Source organism: Syngnathus typhle, linkage group LG1 (assembly GCF_033458585.1).
Source record: "Syngnathus typhle isolate RoL2023-S1 ecotype Sweden linkage group LG1, RoL_Styp_1.0, whole genome shotgun sequence".
Lineage (NCBI taxonomy): Eukaryota > Metazoa > Chordata > Actinopteri > Syngnathiformes > Syngnathidae > Syngnathus > Syngnathus typhle.
In genome coordinates this window covers 24,894,647-24,909,650 of record NC_083738.1, presented here as the reverse complement: position 1 = coordinate 24,909,650, position 15,004 = coordinate 24,894,647, and the positions used below count along the sequence as shown (strand labels likewise).

The following is a 15,004-nucleotide window of genomic DNA, read 5'->3' as shown; positions in this document are numbered from 1 at the left end:
CAGAGCAAAAACGCATCGACGTTTGCAATACTTTCATATCCTGACATTCATCTTGCTCCTTTCCCACCCACTGCTCACCCCTCCCCTCTCTGCTCGCTGGCCCATTTTTTTCATGAACCTCTCCAGTTAAGTTTTTCTCTCTGGTGGTCCCAGAGCAGCATACACGACCAGCAAGGTCCTTGACGCGTCTCAGACAGCGGGGTCATCTTCTCACCTGTGCAGCCAGCCGCACATGTCCTTCTTTGCTGATGGCGCCGCTCCCAATTGTCTCCCTCGGGGTATCATCGCGTCATCTTTGAGTTGACTCTGTGTCCGCAGACGCTTTTCTGGAATTGGGTCAACAAGGCACGTCGTGAGGAAGGAAACCAGGTCAGGGCGGCAGGCGTGTATATGTTGTCTTAACAGGGACGCGTGTCTGGTCCAGAATTGTAAATAAAGCCCCTCTCGCACTTTCAAGGAAACCACTCGACTGGATCTGGAGGTTCACGGGAAATGACACCCGTGTGTACTTTCTCATCCTTAATGGAGAGATTACTGGCACTCCACTTGTGATGAACCGATTTGATTGGCTTACGGGCCTCCGCTTGATGACGTCGTCATAATTACATGACTACAGTTCAAAACAATCTGCCGTGGAAGTAGAACAGACTCAAATCTGGCAGATTTTTTCATTTGTTCGGTGAGGGATTTAAGAGAAAATTCCAAGAAAATTTAAAAATAAGCAAAATCTGCTTTTTATTTACCATTCTTTCCAGTATGTAGACTCAAGCTCGACTGAGCCAAATGCGGCGTGTTGGCTCCGACACAAACAAACCTACAGAGCGGCGATATTTACCGTCGCCGAGTGAAATATTGACGTCTCTGAGGACGCCGTTTTTGGCCGCAGCTTCACGAAGCCCTCATTAGTATGCACGTGTGAGCACATGGCCCATGTGTCAAGATCAATGTCCTAGAAAAGCACTTTTTCATCAATTCCCAGGCGTTATAATAACCCTCAGGGGGGCGCGGTTATCACGACGGGAACGCATACATTTATAATCACGGTACAGTAGGTTTAAAATACAGTGGGCACAAAAAGGGAAAAAAAAAATTGGGAGTTTTGGAAAATGGTGTCAAAATTTCCCTTGATGTGAATGGTTGTGACCTTTTCAAAAAGTCCAACATTTTATATCGAGTGTAATTGTGTAAACTCACTTAATTGTCATTCAATAGACTCTCTGCCATGACATTACGTGAACCCCCCTTTATGCGGAAGACGGCGATTTATCAAAGTTTTACTGTGCCATTCCGTTTAAAAAGCCAGCTGGCCCCCGCTTAAAGTAAATACGGCGACGCTGACGCTCTCCAGGCCGGTTTGGCACGCGGACGGCGTGAACGATGAGTCGGCGGGATAATATTCACGGCTGCCCCCAACGTGTTGGTTAGCGCCACCTTTTGTTTCAACCGCGCATTGCTTCAAGGAGGTCATAGTGAGCTTTGCGCGTAAGCAGCATGAAGATAATTCAACTGAGTCAGCAAGTTTGCGTTTATATTAATAGACTCTTCAACATCAGCACATTTTGTAAAGAAAAGGATGATATCCCTATTTTAGTCGTGACCTTTTTCCCCCAAAGGTCATTCGGCAAGAAAAGTGCCCAGGCAGGTTAGCGCATACAAAGGAGCACATAGAAGATTCACGCCAAGAAGAGTCTCGTATGCGTTTCAGACGAGCGCCCCCGGGGAGCGTTTGCGTTAACGTCCGTACGCTCTATGTCATCAGCGATTCATTACTCTCGTCGGGTATCGAGCCGCAGGCGCTTATCTGCGGCGGCGCCCCGCCTTGGTTCAGCCGTCTCTTAGCCTTCTACATGAAAGCACCAAATTGGCTTTTATCGCTTTTGCACAGGACCCAACTGGCTTCCTCGCCGATGTAGACTTTAGGGCAAGTAGGAATTGTGCATCTTTGCATCCGACTGGCTGTTTGCTCGACCGATATCGATGTTGTCGCCCTTTGAAGAGGGTTTGACTTTTGAGACTATTTGTCCAGACACACACTCGCACGGCTTAAGTGCAACACGAGAACAAGACTGTATTTTTTTTTTTTTCCTAGATTTTTTTTTTTCTGTCTTCTTCAAATGCAGGGTATAGATATAATAATAATAATTATATATATATATATATATATATATATATATATATATATATATATATATATATATATATATATATATAATTATTATTAGTATATATATCTATATATATATATATATTTAACATGTACCTCAAGAAATACCATTTTTATCGTCTTTAATTAAGGAATTAGTTTTTTTTTCATGCAGCAACATAAGCAAGCTCAAAGTATTTAGTGAATTAATTGTAATTGATATATATATATATATATATATAAAATGTTAACCATATAATGTAACCTATATAATATTAAACCATTGGAGGCCGATGCATATATGTTTGCGTTTGTCAAATTTAGACAAAATCAAACAATTCCGTAACTTATTGATATATCTTTGCGATATGCATATTGCATGGGCCAATAGCGATATATCGTGCCTCCCTAATATACATATATACTGTTTAAAATTGATATAATTCTCCTGTCACTGCTTCCACAAGAGTTCATAAATAGGCGTAAATGTGCTAATAGCTCTCTGGCGGCTGAGAAAAGCCCCCCAGTGTGCTGACTTTGCCTTCGTCAGCCAGGATGGAAGGACCATCCGTCGCTGGGCATCGACCGGCTAGTGTTTGAAAGGACGCTAACTCCAAGCTACTTTCTGCTTTGCTCGCGCTATGTCTTATTGAGAGGTTGTTGAAATTGTGCTTTCACTCCATGTGATCAAAAGTCCTAATTGTGCTTTTTGGTAGCAACTTTCGCCAAATGTGTTGTTTTCTTAGTGTACACTCCACCAGTAAATCGGCACGCAATGAAAGTGCTAATATTTTCAGCGTGCATCACAGCTTTTTAATCAGTGCTTGATTGACACTCCGAGACTTCAGCCCGAGTGCTGCGACGACGCCATATATGAACGCACCACCTTGAATCGGCTCAATTAACGCTCCATGTTTCATTTTAATGACTTATTACGCCCGTGGTACAAAATCGAAAAAGCTATGCAGGCAATCTGCTATAAAAAGTTAATACATTTCAGAAGCCATTCCCAGCTACGCCGCCCCTGCAGTAGCTGTACGTTTTGTCCTCATTGCGCGATTCGCTTTAAATCGTCAACATGTGTGTTTGTATCGTCATCCCCCCCGAACACACACGCTGTCATATCACTTTAAGTAAACATACGTCGCTCCCCTACTCTATAAGGACTTGGAATGTGGTTATTTTGCGCCGTACGTCACACTCACATCCCAATGTTGACGTTTTTGGTACAGATGAAAAAGTCTGAAAATTGAATACCAGGATTATCGGGAGCAAGCAAATTGAAATTTCCTGACCTTGAAATGCATCATAACAAACCATGTCAACATGGTTTGGCAATATATTTGAAAATAATTGTTATATTGACCTTGATAAACCACCAATTTAAAAGTACGAATTCGGCGGAGAGACGCCAGCGTGCGAAAATGAAGCTGTCTCCTTGAAGTCAGCTGTCTGACACATCAATAGCAACCGTTTTTGTTGTTAGCTGCCGATGCTATTGCTAATAGCATAACGGAGGAGTCTCAGAGACTTGAATACTGTCTCCATCACCAAGCTCTGCCGGTTTTATACGGAATTGCTGGTCCGACATTATATGAGGCGAGTTGATGGGAGTCGCGCACATGTTGAGCTAAATGAAGCGCAGCCACATTAGCGAGCGGAGCTTGTCAATGATTCACCTGACCACAAGTCACCCACCCGCCTCCGTATACAAATACTGATTCAACGACTACTTTTACAACTCGAATAAAACCGAAAAGTTTGATTTTCTCTTTTCAAAAGTCCTCCGAAATAAATACTCATGGCAATCTGTAGAATCCACTTGAATATTTTGCATCACTCGCATAAAGTGCCTTGGCTACCTCTCTACCATGTGTCCCTTCCATCTCTCCTCCTCCTCCTGGCGGGCCAATCAAGCTCCACCTCCATAGCAACCGTCAGCGACGGTAAAACATCCACAGATGGTTCCGAGCGGCTCAAATGCGGCAGCGTGCGCTTGCGTCCGGGAGAAGACTTTTTTCCCCCTCCCCGCACCTCCGGAAAGTCTCTGGCCGAGACTCATCGAGCCTTTACGCTGGAGCCGCTCACGAATGACCGCCGCGCCGCCAAACGTGCGCCTCTGACGCAGCCCGAGCCGCAAACGGGACCTCGTTTGAAGGAGAAACCGCTTTCGGCGGCCAAGATGAGCTGCAGGAGAAGGTGCAAGCGGCAGGTTTTTAAGTTCGCCCGCTACTTGTTCCGACTCATCACCGGCTCGCTGAATACCGGTAAGACTCTTAGCGGGGGGTCGTTTGTCACTTGTGGCTCGTTGGCCGGATTACTACACGGGAATCAACCATGTTTTTTTTTTAATTGAGTGTTGATGTCAAGACTCTTGGCTGCGGATAACGTTGATCCTCCAGAGACGTGGCGCTAATGAACTTGAGGGAGCTTCCGTACGGTTTTCGCACCCGTCCCCGGGTAGCAAATCGACATTGCGGCCCACTTTTGTGTGCTTTTCTCCACTGTGGCGGAGTGAAGACAGCTGAAGCTTTCAAACCCAAACCAATAAAAGCAGATTAGCTGAATGGGAGGAATCCATCAGTTGGCCCAATAGAGTTAGCCATTAGTTGCCATAGTTACCGGCGGACCATTTATTAGCGTTTATTAACCCGACGCTCGTATTGATGGCGATCCGCTTCGGTGTTTATCTGGCTGTGATTACAAATTGAGTCACGCCAACAAATAGATTGAAAATAAATGGACTCAAGGAAGAAACGGTTCTGATGTTCTCGTCCCAGTGAATCGCAAAGTCTTCTGCCTGATAACTGCAGTGTCAGCAGTTATTCAACTTTTGACATCTTTATCTCCTTTTCCCCTTTTATTAACTTGTCGATTGATGTGATAAAGCTTGTGGGAATTGCTTCTCAGACACGCACGTGTCTGCGCCATCAGGCGTGCCGGCGTCTGCTCACCCGTGACCCGATCCGACGCCTCGTCCGTCATCGCGGTCCTAGACTGGTCTAGCACAGTAGCGGGTTTACCTCTGACATAAAAGGGGGGGGCCCCCTCATTCTTTGTTTGGATCTCTTTGGTTTCCTGACAGGTCAGGTCATGTTCCACTTACCCTGTGCCGACTATACAGTAAACACTGAATATTTGATACCGCCGTGCCGTCATGTCGCGCCAAGGACGAAGACGCTCGGGAGGGACAGGTGTGGAAAAGTTCCTCTTTCATTAATCACCACGATGTGAGAGGAATAATTAGAAAATGATGAGCTTGTCAAAGAGACCTCACAGTTGAAGTGATTAAAGCTCCAAACGACGACAGTGTGCGGTACTCACTTAGGACCTCCTTCTGTTTTTTTGTCGCTTTCTCTAAAATCTTTTCGAGAAGCTTTTCCGCGTCCTCCAACCGGAGTGGAAATCAGACGGCACCGCAACATGATAGACCATGTTCTTTCCGCGCATGGTTAGACGGCAATTACGGAGCAGGCTTCCTTCCAGCGAATAGGAAATCAATACACCCTTCAGGGGTCGGAATGAATGCCCTCAGGAGCTCCGACACCTGTCATCAAGAAATCCCAGACGTTTAAAGTCTTGAGTGTAAAATTTGTCATTTTCTGCTGAGTGACAGCTCGCAAATGGGTTTCAGGTACCGTTTTTGATTGGCTGCTCGTGGGGGCGGAAGGGGGGGGGGGGTTCTCGACGGATTAATCTTGGGGGGCTTTTGTCACAAAACGGTTTGCATGCGAGGGAGGGGCAACAACAGGAACAACCTGTTCTCATTTATTCCCACTTGGCCAGTGACTGGCATGTTATATCTCCGCGTGAGGGTCAGATTGTGAGCTGCGGTCAACAGCATGTTTTGAAGATCGCTTTTCCCCACACACAAAGGAAGACGCCACGCCATTTCCGAACTAGCCAGCTGATTTATATTAACGAGGGTGCCAAAGACTCGTGAGGTAGTGTCCGAGCCAGAACGATGGCCGATGTCGTCACGCGTGACCTCATTGCGTATGAGAAAGAGCTTTTTATATTGTTCCAAGGGCGTGGCCTTTCTAGTAGCATCCTCCAGGGGTCACATGCAGAAAATAGACTCCCCCTGGTTTGCTTTGCGCCAAAAAGTCACCTTCCCAAGGACACGATGACCCTTAGATACGTCCCACCCCCTCCTCTCTGCTTGTCTACTATAAACTGCTCCACACCTCCGTTGTAAACGGGCACAATTGCTTACTCTCCCCCGGGCCCGTCTGTCATGGCCGACCGTGCAGAAAATGACTCCGGTCACGTTACATATTGGCTAAATCTGTGCCAGTGACAGATTGCTACAAATGACAGCGGGGAAAGTCACTCAACGCTCATTCCGGTTGAAATCCAGGTTGTAAACGTGCCGACAGACAGATGTTTGGGCCAATATCCCAGAAAACCACTTATTAATTTTGTCGGAGTGAGTTTGTCACGACCGCCGGTGTTGCTTTTACTCTCTAGTATGATAATCGTGAGCACAAATGTTGCAGAATCACATGATTAAAATAAGAGCTTTAAAATGACTCTTTTAAAATTATTTGGGGAAATAAAGAGTCAGGTTTAAATGAATAAATGTTCTGTTTTAATTCCGTTTTGACAACACTGGTCCATTCCTTGGGCTAGCAAATTTTTTAGGGCAATGCACATGAACCAGAGCGAAGATTTGATTTTATTGTCGCGTTTGATTTGCTCACTCCTCCTGCGTAACTGCTCGCCCCTCCCCTCTCTGCTCACCGAGAAGGAGGCAGGGGGAAAGAAGTTAATTAATAAAGGCGATTAAAGAGGCTGCCTGTTGACTCCACTCTACAAACATCCATATTTTGCCCGGTTTAGACGTCCCCTCAAAAAACAAAAGAAGAGGAAAGTTCATTACTGCTGACAGCCAGTAATAGCCAATATTGATATAACCTTGTCTTTTTAAAAAGACAGTAAAACACATTGTTTAATTTTTTTTTTCAAGCAAGCCAGCAATTTTTACCCATTGTAAATTTGAAATTCGGCTGAGTTGTTTCCCATGCAGATTAGCCGCTAGTGCAATGAGTTGATGTATGATTTTGAATCATCCCTCTTTTTTCCCCCCAGCATTATCTGCGCATTGCTGAGCACACTGAAAATTCAATTTAAATGCAAAGCGACGTAGGAAGTGCCAGTAATTTGCCGTACGCGCTGCCGTGCTTGTACCCCGACTTGCTGGCCGAGGTTGGGGGGGGCGGAGTCACTGTTGTCTCCGATACGTTGGGCTCGCACCTAATGAGGATCGATCGCCATTTCTTGGTTGGCCTCTTTCCGGGTTATGCGCCCTATTTGTTTTTTAGGCCTCCCCATTAATTAACCCTTAAAGTGACCATTCTGTAGGGTACATTATAAACCGAAATGACTTTTGAGGAGTTGAACAAATGTTTTGTTCTTGTGCTGTTGCAAAGCAGAGATTTATAATAGAAATATGTTTGTTGTATTGATTGAAAAGAAAATCGTGAGAAAAATATTAATCCCATCACTCCCAATGCTGGAGCCGTTTTTCTTAAAAAAAGAAAAAAAAACGGCTTCCTTGTTGTGCTCGTCTTCACTGACCACTCAAAGTGACAGGAAGTCACCTGAGCAGACAGGAAGTTGCCGTTGGAAACCTTTTGCCTGTCCAAAGGTGTTTTCATCATGTCTGTGTGCAACTCCCTCAGCTGCAACATGGCCGCCTTCCTAATGCAATTTCATGTGGCCTACAGGATGCGAAAAAAAGAAAGCAAATAACTGCAATTGCAGATTTGCTGGCGTAAATAGAGCAGAGCGGGCTGAGAAGATGCAGCGGTAAATAGAGACGAAGTCAAAACAATGTTTGTTTTGCACATTATGGTTCTCAGTGGGACGTGTTGAAAGTGCCCACAAAACTATTCCCGGAGGTGATCCTTGTGCTGGACAAGCCAATGATTTGTCCATGCCAAAAAAAAAAAAAAAAGAATGAAGCTCTAAAAATAAAACATCCGGCAAGCTACCTCCTCCGGCATTATTGAATTTTTTTTTTCTGTATTAAACCCGCTAATTAAGTTTCAGCAAAAGCCTTTTTTTTTTTCCGCAGAGGATTAACGTATTGAAAATCATGGCTGGCGCTCAGCAGGCAACTGTTGGAGCATGAACGGAGATGAGGTGTACTGTGAAGATGCTCCCAATCCGGTTTTCTGCCGACGTACGTGCCCCGCACCCCCGCCCCTCCCCTCTGTGAAGTGCGTGTTTAATGGGCGACCCCGAGATGTCACAGCCTGGAGCCGGCGAGGCGGCCGTGCTCAGACGTTCCTCATGACTACGTGTCAAGGCTGTAGTAAAAAAAATACTCATCAATGGGCCAAGTAGGATTTTATCTGCTTTAAATTGACTTCCAGATGACCCAACGTGAATAATTTCTGCTTAAATCTTTGGAAGGAGTCTTGTCATGAGATAGAGGCAACCACTTGAGAGAACTCAAATGTGAGCAATAACCAGCCAGGCCCGCCAATTTTGTCCATTTCTGTCATAGAGCGAAATGAAATTCATTGATTTTGCTCCGTGACGCCGCAGTTTGACCGTGAAATGGCTTTTAACAGTGAGGCGGATGTGAACCCTTTCTGGAGTAAAACACAAACGCCGTCCCCCCCTCCACGAAATCCACGTTGTGTATTATTGCATAGAAAGGTCGTGAGCTAATTTAAAGGGCCAGTGTGTAGAATATTTGGATTTTTAAATGCTTATACATTTTTATATATAATAGGTCTAGTAATTAAAATAATTATAATGTATTTATAAATAATGTATATAATAATATTAATAATATAGCTCATATATAATAATACAGTAATTTTAATAAGTCTTAAATATTAAAATATACCAAAGTAATTCTAATATAAATTATCATTAGAATAATTAATTATAATCTAGGATAATATGACACTGACATGCTTCCTTGCATTCCACCAGTCCACCACTAGATGGCAGACAAATCTACACACTGTCCCTTTAACACACTGCTAATTAGAACAAGTAGTAATCCCTGAAATCCTTGATTAGGTAGAGGGCTAATTTAGAACAAAGCCTGCAAATGGGAGATTTTTAATACCAACATGAAAACAAAATCAATCATTGTGATCTTATTGTTGCTGTTTTTTCCACAGTAGTCGTCTGTTTATTTTCTTTTATCGATGACTTGGGCTCTGCTTAATTGGTTTTTAATCCTCTTTATGCACAGTTTTACATTTTTATGGCCCAAGGTTTCAAGCTGTGCGACAGTATGATTAATGTCCCCCTATTAAAACCTTCCGGCGCTTAATTCATACCGCAGACGACGACGTCGGCATTCAGAAACATGAAATTACTTTATTCTGTTTTTAAGAGCTGAAGTCGCCTTCGTCTCTCGAATAACGACGCTGCTTTTTTTTTTTTTTTAAAGCAAATTGACACGCGTATTCCCGCTCAATCTGCTGGGATTAATGACCGAAAACGTTTGGCTGCGCTTCAGCTTGTAAATGGGATGCTAAGAATACGAGCTACGGCTTCTTGATTTGGATCACGTTGCATTAGCTGTTTGCCTCGCTTGGACAGTCGCTGGATGACTGAATTGATGGGCAGCGGGAGTTTGCAGTGAAAGTATATTTACTTTACATGCGGGTTGAATGAAGCCTTTATTCAATAAGTATTTCAATTCAATATTCAAACTCATTTTTTTCCGCAGGCCGCATTGTAGGGCTTCTTTCGGAGGGCCATTATGACTGTCAACCCAAATAAATGTATGAGCACCTCATATTATAGACAGTAAAAGCTACAAAACAAACTGACAAATAACTTTTCAAATCAGACGAGTAAAAACTGGTCAAATATTATTCAAAGTGAAGACAATTTGCAATTCTAGTAATGACACATGAATTTGATGCACAATTTGTCTTCGCGGGCCGCATAAAATGATGTGCCGGGCCGTATCTGGCCCACGGGCCATGAGTTTGACACCTGTGGGCATAAATTCCAGACCCACAAAAAAAAAAGATTTATTATACACTTCCTTCAGTGGGTGTCTGAAAGCGATTTATTGGATTTACGTTATTTCCTATTTGAGATATTGTTTTGTTTTCGTACGATTTGTTTGATGTGATGAAAAAATGGTAATGGTTAATCTGTTTTGCGTAAGCAACAACAAAAAAGAATTGGGCTGCCACAAGACACCCCCATCTATTTGTGAAGCCTTCTTAGAGAAATCCTCTTTATTTTCAAACTTGGCACGGGACTCCAGCTGTGAATTTTGAATAGTACTCAGCAATAACCCACGCATGATGAGCACGCCACGGCGATCTCAAGTGGGACAAAATGGAGAATGCTAATACACCGCCGCCAAATAAAGTGTGAGGAGTTACACTTATTTGATTCCAAGAAACTCTTTTTTTTTTTTTTTTTTTATGGAGCGTCGAAATTGCTTGTTCTGTGACCGGGTAATGACGAGGCTTAAAAAAAAAAAAGAATTGTTTAGAAAAGAAACTGTGACACCTCTCACACCACTTTTGGTGCTGTGTTACATCATGGAAAAAAAAAACTTATTTACACTGGGCCCCTTCTATGTCTCATCTTTTCCCGAGCTCTTCTTCCAGCAACGGAATGCTCTTTCGCTTGACAGTGTTTGGAGCGTGTGAGCAAAATTCTCAAGAAGCTTTCGGATTGATCAGCCGCTACAAAATGAAGCAATTGCGACCTCTAGCGTCCAAAAACGTGAGATGGAGAATAGTATAAATGCGCCGGTATATATTTTTTTTAAACAGGCATTTTACATTTTAGTACTCTGTGGCCATCTCGTGGCGGTTTTGAAGAGAGCCATTTTTTTTTTTATTACATATTTTGTGTCCATAATCTTCTCTGACTTTCCCTTCGATTGAATTGTGACCTTGACCTTAATCCACGCAATCTTCCTGTGAGGATCAGAGTCGAGGAAGAAATAGATGTCAAAGTAATGACACCACAAATAAATAAAAAAAATACAACAAAACATCCTTTACACCTGTCCCACTGAACCCGAGCCCACACTTTGGTCCCCGCTCCTCTTGAGCGCGGCAATTCATCTTGGTGACTTTCTCCGGAGCTGCTCCCGATCTTGGAGGAAGAAAGTGGGGAGGGTTTTTAACCGTGCCTTACGTCAAAACTCCAAACTCCGAGTGCTTGTCGTGCAGCCGACGCAAGCCAGAGTGGCTGGAAAGGATCCACCCCCCCCACCCGTCTCTCTCTTTCACTCACTCACTCCAATGTGAGACTTCACTATCAAGTGTGGGAGGCATAAGTGTGAGCGTGTGTGTGTGTGTGTGGAATTCAAGCAGGACTTTCAGATCACTCGCGACGAGCGAGCCAAGCAAAGGTATCATGGGAGCTTTAATGGTCATCTTCTCTCTTCAGCCCAAACAAAGACGCAAGCCCACAGGTAGGAAGCCAGACAGAATTTTTTTCCTCCCCTCTTTTGTGTGTAATTGGGATCGTGTACGAACAATCCTCCAGATGTCAAGCCCGTATACGGCCGTAAGGGAAAAGCGCTCAGCCAACTTGATGATTTCAAGATGGTGTTAACCTTCCTCCAGCAATGCAACAAATCTCAGCTGTTGCTCCATGCAAATTTGGACGCGAGCGTGCAGAAAGTTCTTCCGTTTCCTTCGGCGAGCCGTTTTCTTGCCAGACCAGCAGATCATGAAATTGCTTGGAAGTCATCATTTCTTTTTTTTTTGTAGAGGGCGGGTGTAAAAAGTGGAAGTATTATTTGCGTTGCCTCCAGTGTACTGACACTATTTGCAAGCCATCCAGTTGGTTTAATTGGCTCGGGAGAAGGGAAGCACAGTGATATTAATGAAAGTGTTTGTTTTTTTTTTTTTTTTTTAAGGGGCCCGCGGTGAGCATGCAAGGCGCAGCAGCCTGGTTTTGCTGCATGTGCACTGTAAGCATATCTTAGATAGAGCCACATGGGAGGCTAACCTATATACAGTTACGGCAAGACGAGTGTTCTATACGGTCGGGATGGTTCATGTTATCTGTGGAAGCTTCTTCTTGGGTTGTGGGCTTAGTTGACTTTGTTTTAGGGGTATGAAACTTTGGAAATAAGTTTCTTGAAGCACAAACTGTGAAATAATTGTGAGTCAAAAGGTTAGTCATGACCAAAAATAATAGAATAATTGGGATTTATGGAAAAGGAAAAATGCCCCGGGTCATATTGACCCGGGTGTGAAGGTGACGCAGGTCAACAGAGTTCAGAGATGGCTTTACCTGTCCCTAAATGTGTTTCTGATGCTAATTTAAAAAATCTTTTGACTTTTTTTTTTGTAGTTTGTTGAGGTTTTCATTCTTTCAATTAGTTACACGCTAAATTTTGCTGTTTGTGGGTGGGGCTTGTCCCAATTCTCAACGAATAGCCCGCTTCCGCTGTACACTGAATTAAGATGATTACCGTATTTTCCGGACTATAAGGCGCACCGGACTATAAGGCGCACCTTCAGTGAATGGCCAATTTTAAAACTTTGTCCTTATATAAGGCGCACCAGACTATAAGGCGCACCATTAATGCATCATGTCAGATTTTTTATCCAAATCAAATCATTCTCCATTTTATCTTTTTTAATGCAACTTCAGATGCAACAAATTACTTTATAATCACAAAATAATAATCCATAGTTTTTTTTATTCATGATTCATAGTCTTTAGCGGGCCACTTATGATTGATTTCATGACACAATGCTTCGAGTCAGTTCAAATTTAGGAATTTGGTCCATATATAAGGCGCACCGGACTATAAGGTGCACTGTCGGCTTTTGAGAACCTTTTAGGTTTTTAGGTGCGCCTTATAGTCCGGAAAATACGGTAATTGGATCGGGCCTTCCTCTGATCGAATCTATTATCGTTTGCTAACCGATGACGGGCTCCAAATGACTGATGGTGTCGAGCCTTTTGTGTCCTTTGCTTTCCCCCGCTACATTCAGCAAATAATGGCGAGAGGCTCTTAACAAGCCACTCTGCAGCCTGCCATTTATCTCCGCCGTTTGCATGACAAGAGGCGCCCGCAGCGTCCCACGAGTCCACCAAGCCCCCTCAGGTGCTCGCGCAGCGTGTGCGTGGTCGGGATCTGAATGTTTGTGTTTTTTGCCGTGTGGGAGGAAGCTGCTTACTCAGGCTACCAACTGGTCAAATGAGTTGTTTGCGACAAGAGACCACTCGCTGAAAGGCATGTGGAGGAACTATTGTTCTCATCCTCCTCATCCGAGTGCGTTGTTGCGGGTCGAGCACCAGCGGAGATAGGATTTTTTTCCGTGGGGGGGGGGGGGGGGGGAGGTTAAGGATAATCACGGGGTCCGTAAAACATTTTTTTACAAACCCCAAATATTCTATAAAAAATCCTGATGAAGATTCATTATGTGTATTTTACGAGGGTTGGGTGCCGGGAACAATCCTTGAAAAATCGGAAAATACCCAAAAGTCAATTACTGTATTACTGAGTATATTTCAGGGAGGGGCGAGTACCACCCCGCCCCCCTCTATCTTTTTTCTGTCCATTTTTTAGATTATTTTTTCATATCCATAGTCCCCTGACAACCTCACATGCTTTTTTGTGCTGCATCTTTGTCGAGCGGTTTTCATTCTCCATCACAACCAAAGCTGGTAGGCCTTAATATTCCAACTGGCCATGTTTGTCACACGCGGTACCAGATGGGATGTTACAATGACAGCCCGCCGGTCGGCCGGCCGGCCCGCCGCTTCCTAACCAGGCCCGATTGATGACGTGGGCTGCAACAGTTCCCAGATGGTCAATGTCGGTCTGTGCTGTTGGGTATTAGGAGCCCGGGCTAACAAGAAACCTGAGCAGCGGGGAACTTTGGCGGCCATGCTCACTATTTGTCTCACAGCACGTGCTGATGTTTGGAAAGGAGATGCTTGCTAGTTAGCACTCCTGTTGCGCAACTTGACCCATTTCAAAATTTGAAGGAAACAAAATTGGATCAGGAAAGCAATGTGCAAAATATGGATTAAAATGCTTAGTGGGGAAGTTAATGATATTCTTTGTGGGGTAATTAAACAATAGATTGGAGCGTTATTGCTGATCTTGAGAAACGGACATGGTTAAAATGTCCTTTTACAGTGTTTTGTTTTTTGTTTTGTTTTTTAATTTGTCAGCAGTTTTTTTTCCAGCTGTGGTTTGCACTTCCTCTTGTTGTCCACTTGGGGGAAGCAACGTCACATAATACAGAACCTGGCATGATTTACAAGGTTGCACTATAATAATTTGTGCCTTTTTTTAAATCAAAGATGCAAGTAAATCTTTCAAGATAAAATAAAAATGAAAGCAAAATAAATAAATAAAATAAAATTAATGTATAAATAAAATAAAAATCTGTATTGTCAAGACTTTCTAGGTCAAACTTTAAAACAAAAAAAATGAAATCAACGCATAAATATCAAATAGAAACAAAAAGAATATATAATTAAAATCTGTATTATGCAAGCCTTTCTAGGTCTAACTTAGAAATAAATAAATAAAAGAAATCAACCCAAAAAGCTGATGTGCAAGTAAATAAATGTTTTAAATCGGCATCAAAAATATATCTAGGGACACAAAGCCTGATTAAAATTTACTGTTCAGCAGTATAATAATTTCAGTGATGAAAAGTAGGCAAATTGTTTTTTTTTTTTCCAAAGGTACGCTATGTTTAAAATAATGGTGACCATTAATTAAAAACTAGCAATGTGTGTATGGATTATGAGACCATTTGCTACTTAGCTGAATCTTATTCGATTGTAGTGTTGCAATGTATCGAATGGCATTGCGTCCATGTTGGAGTGTTTGTGCTATGCAGGTGTCAACATGCACGCACACACACGCAC

The 15,004-nt window shown here is 43.2% G+C and overlaps 1 protein-coding gene across 2 annotated transcripts in view; it reads left to right on the top strand.

Annotated features, from left to right (window-relative positions):
- The window catches only part of kcnip4a (potassium voltage-gated channel interacting protein 4a), a 33,578-nt gene that overhangs the window by 5,478 nt on the left and 13,096 nt on the right, over nucleotides 1-15,004 (top strand). The window contains exon 1 of one of the 2 annotated variants that reach the window (XM_061283732.1): nucleotides 11,351-11,567. The exons of the other annotated variant lie outside the window; for it this stretch is intronic. Coding sequence (XP_061139716.1) covers nucleotides 11,510-11,567 — 58 coding nt within the window. The 5' untranslated portion in view covers nucleotides 11,351-11,509. Of the gene's footprint in view, nucleotides 1-11,350; nucleotides 11,568-15,004 lie in introns of those variants that run through there. 2 annotated transcript variants of the gene reach the window in all.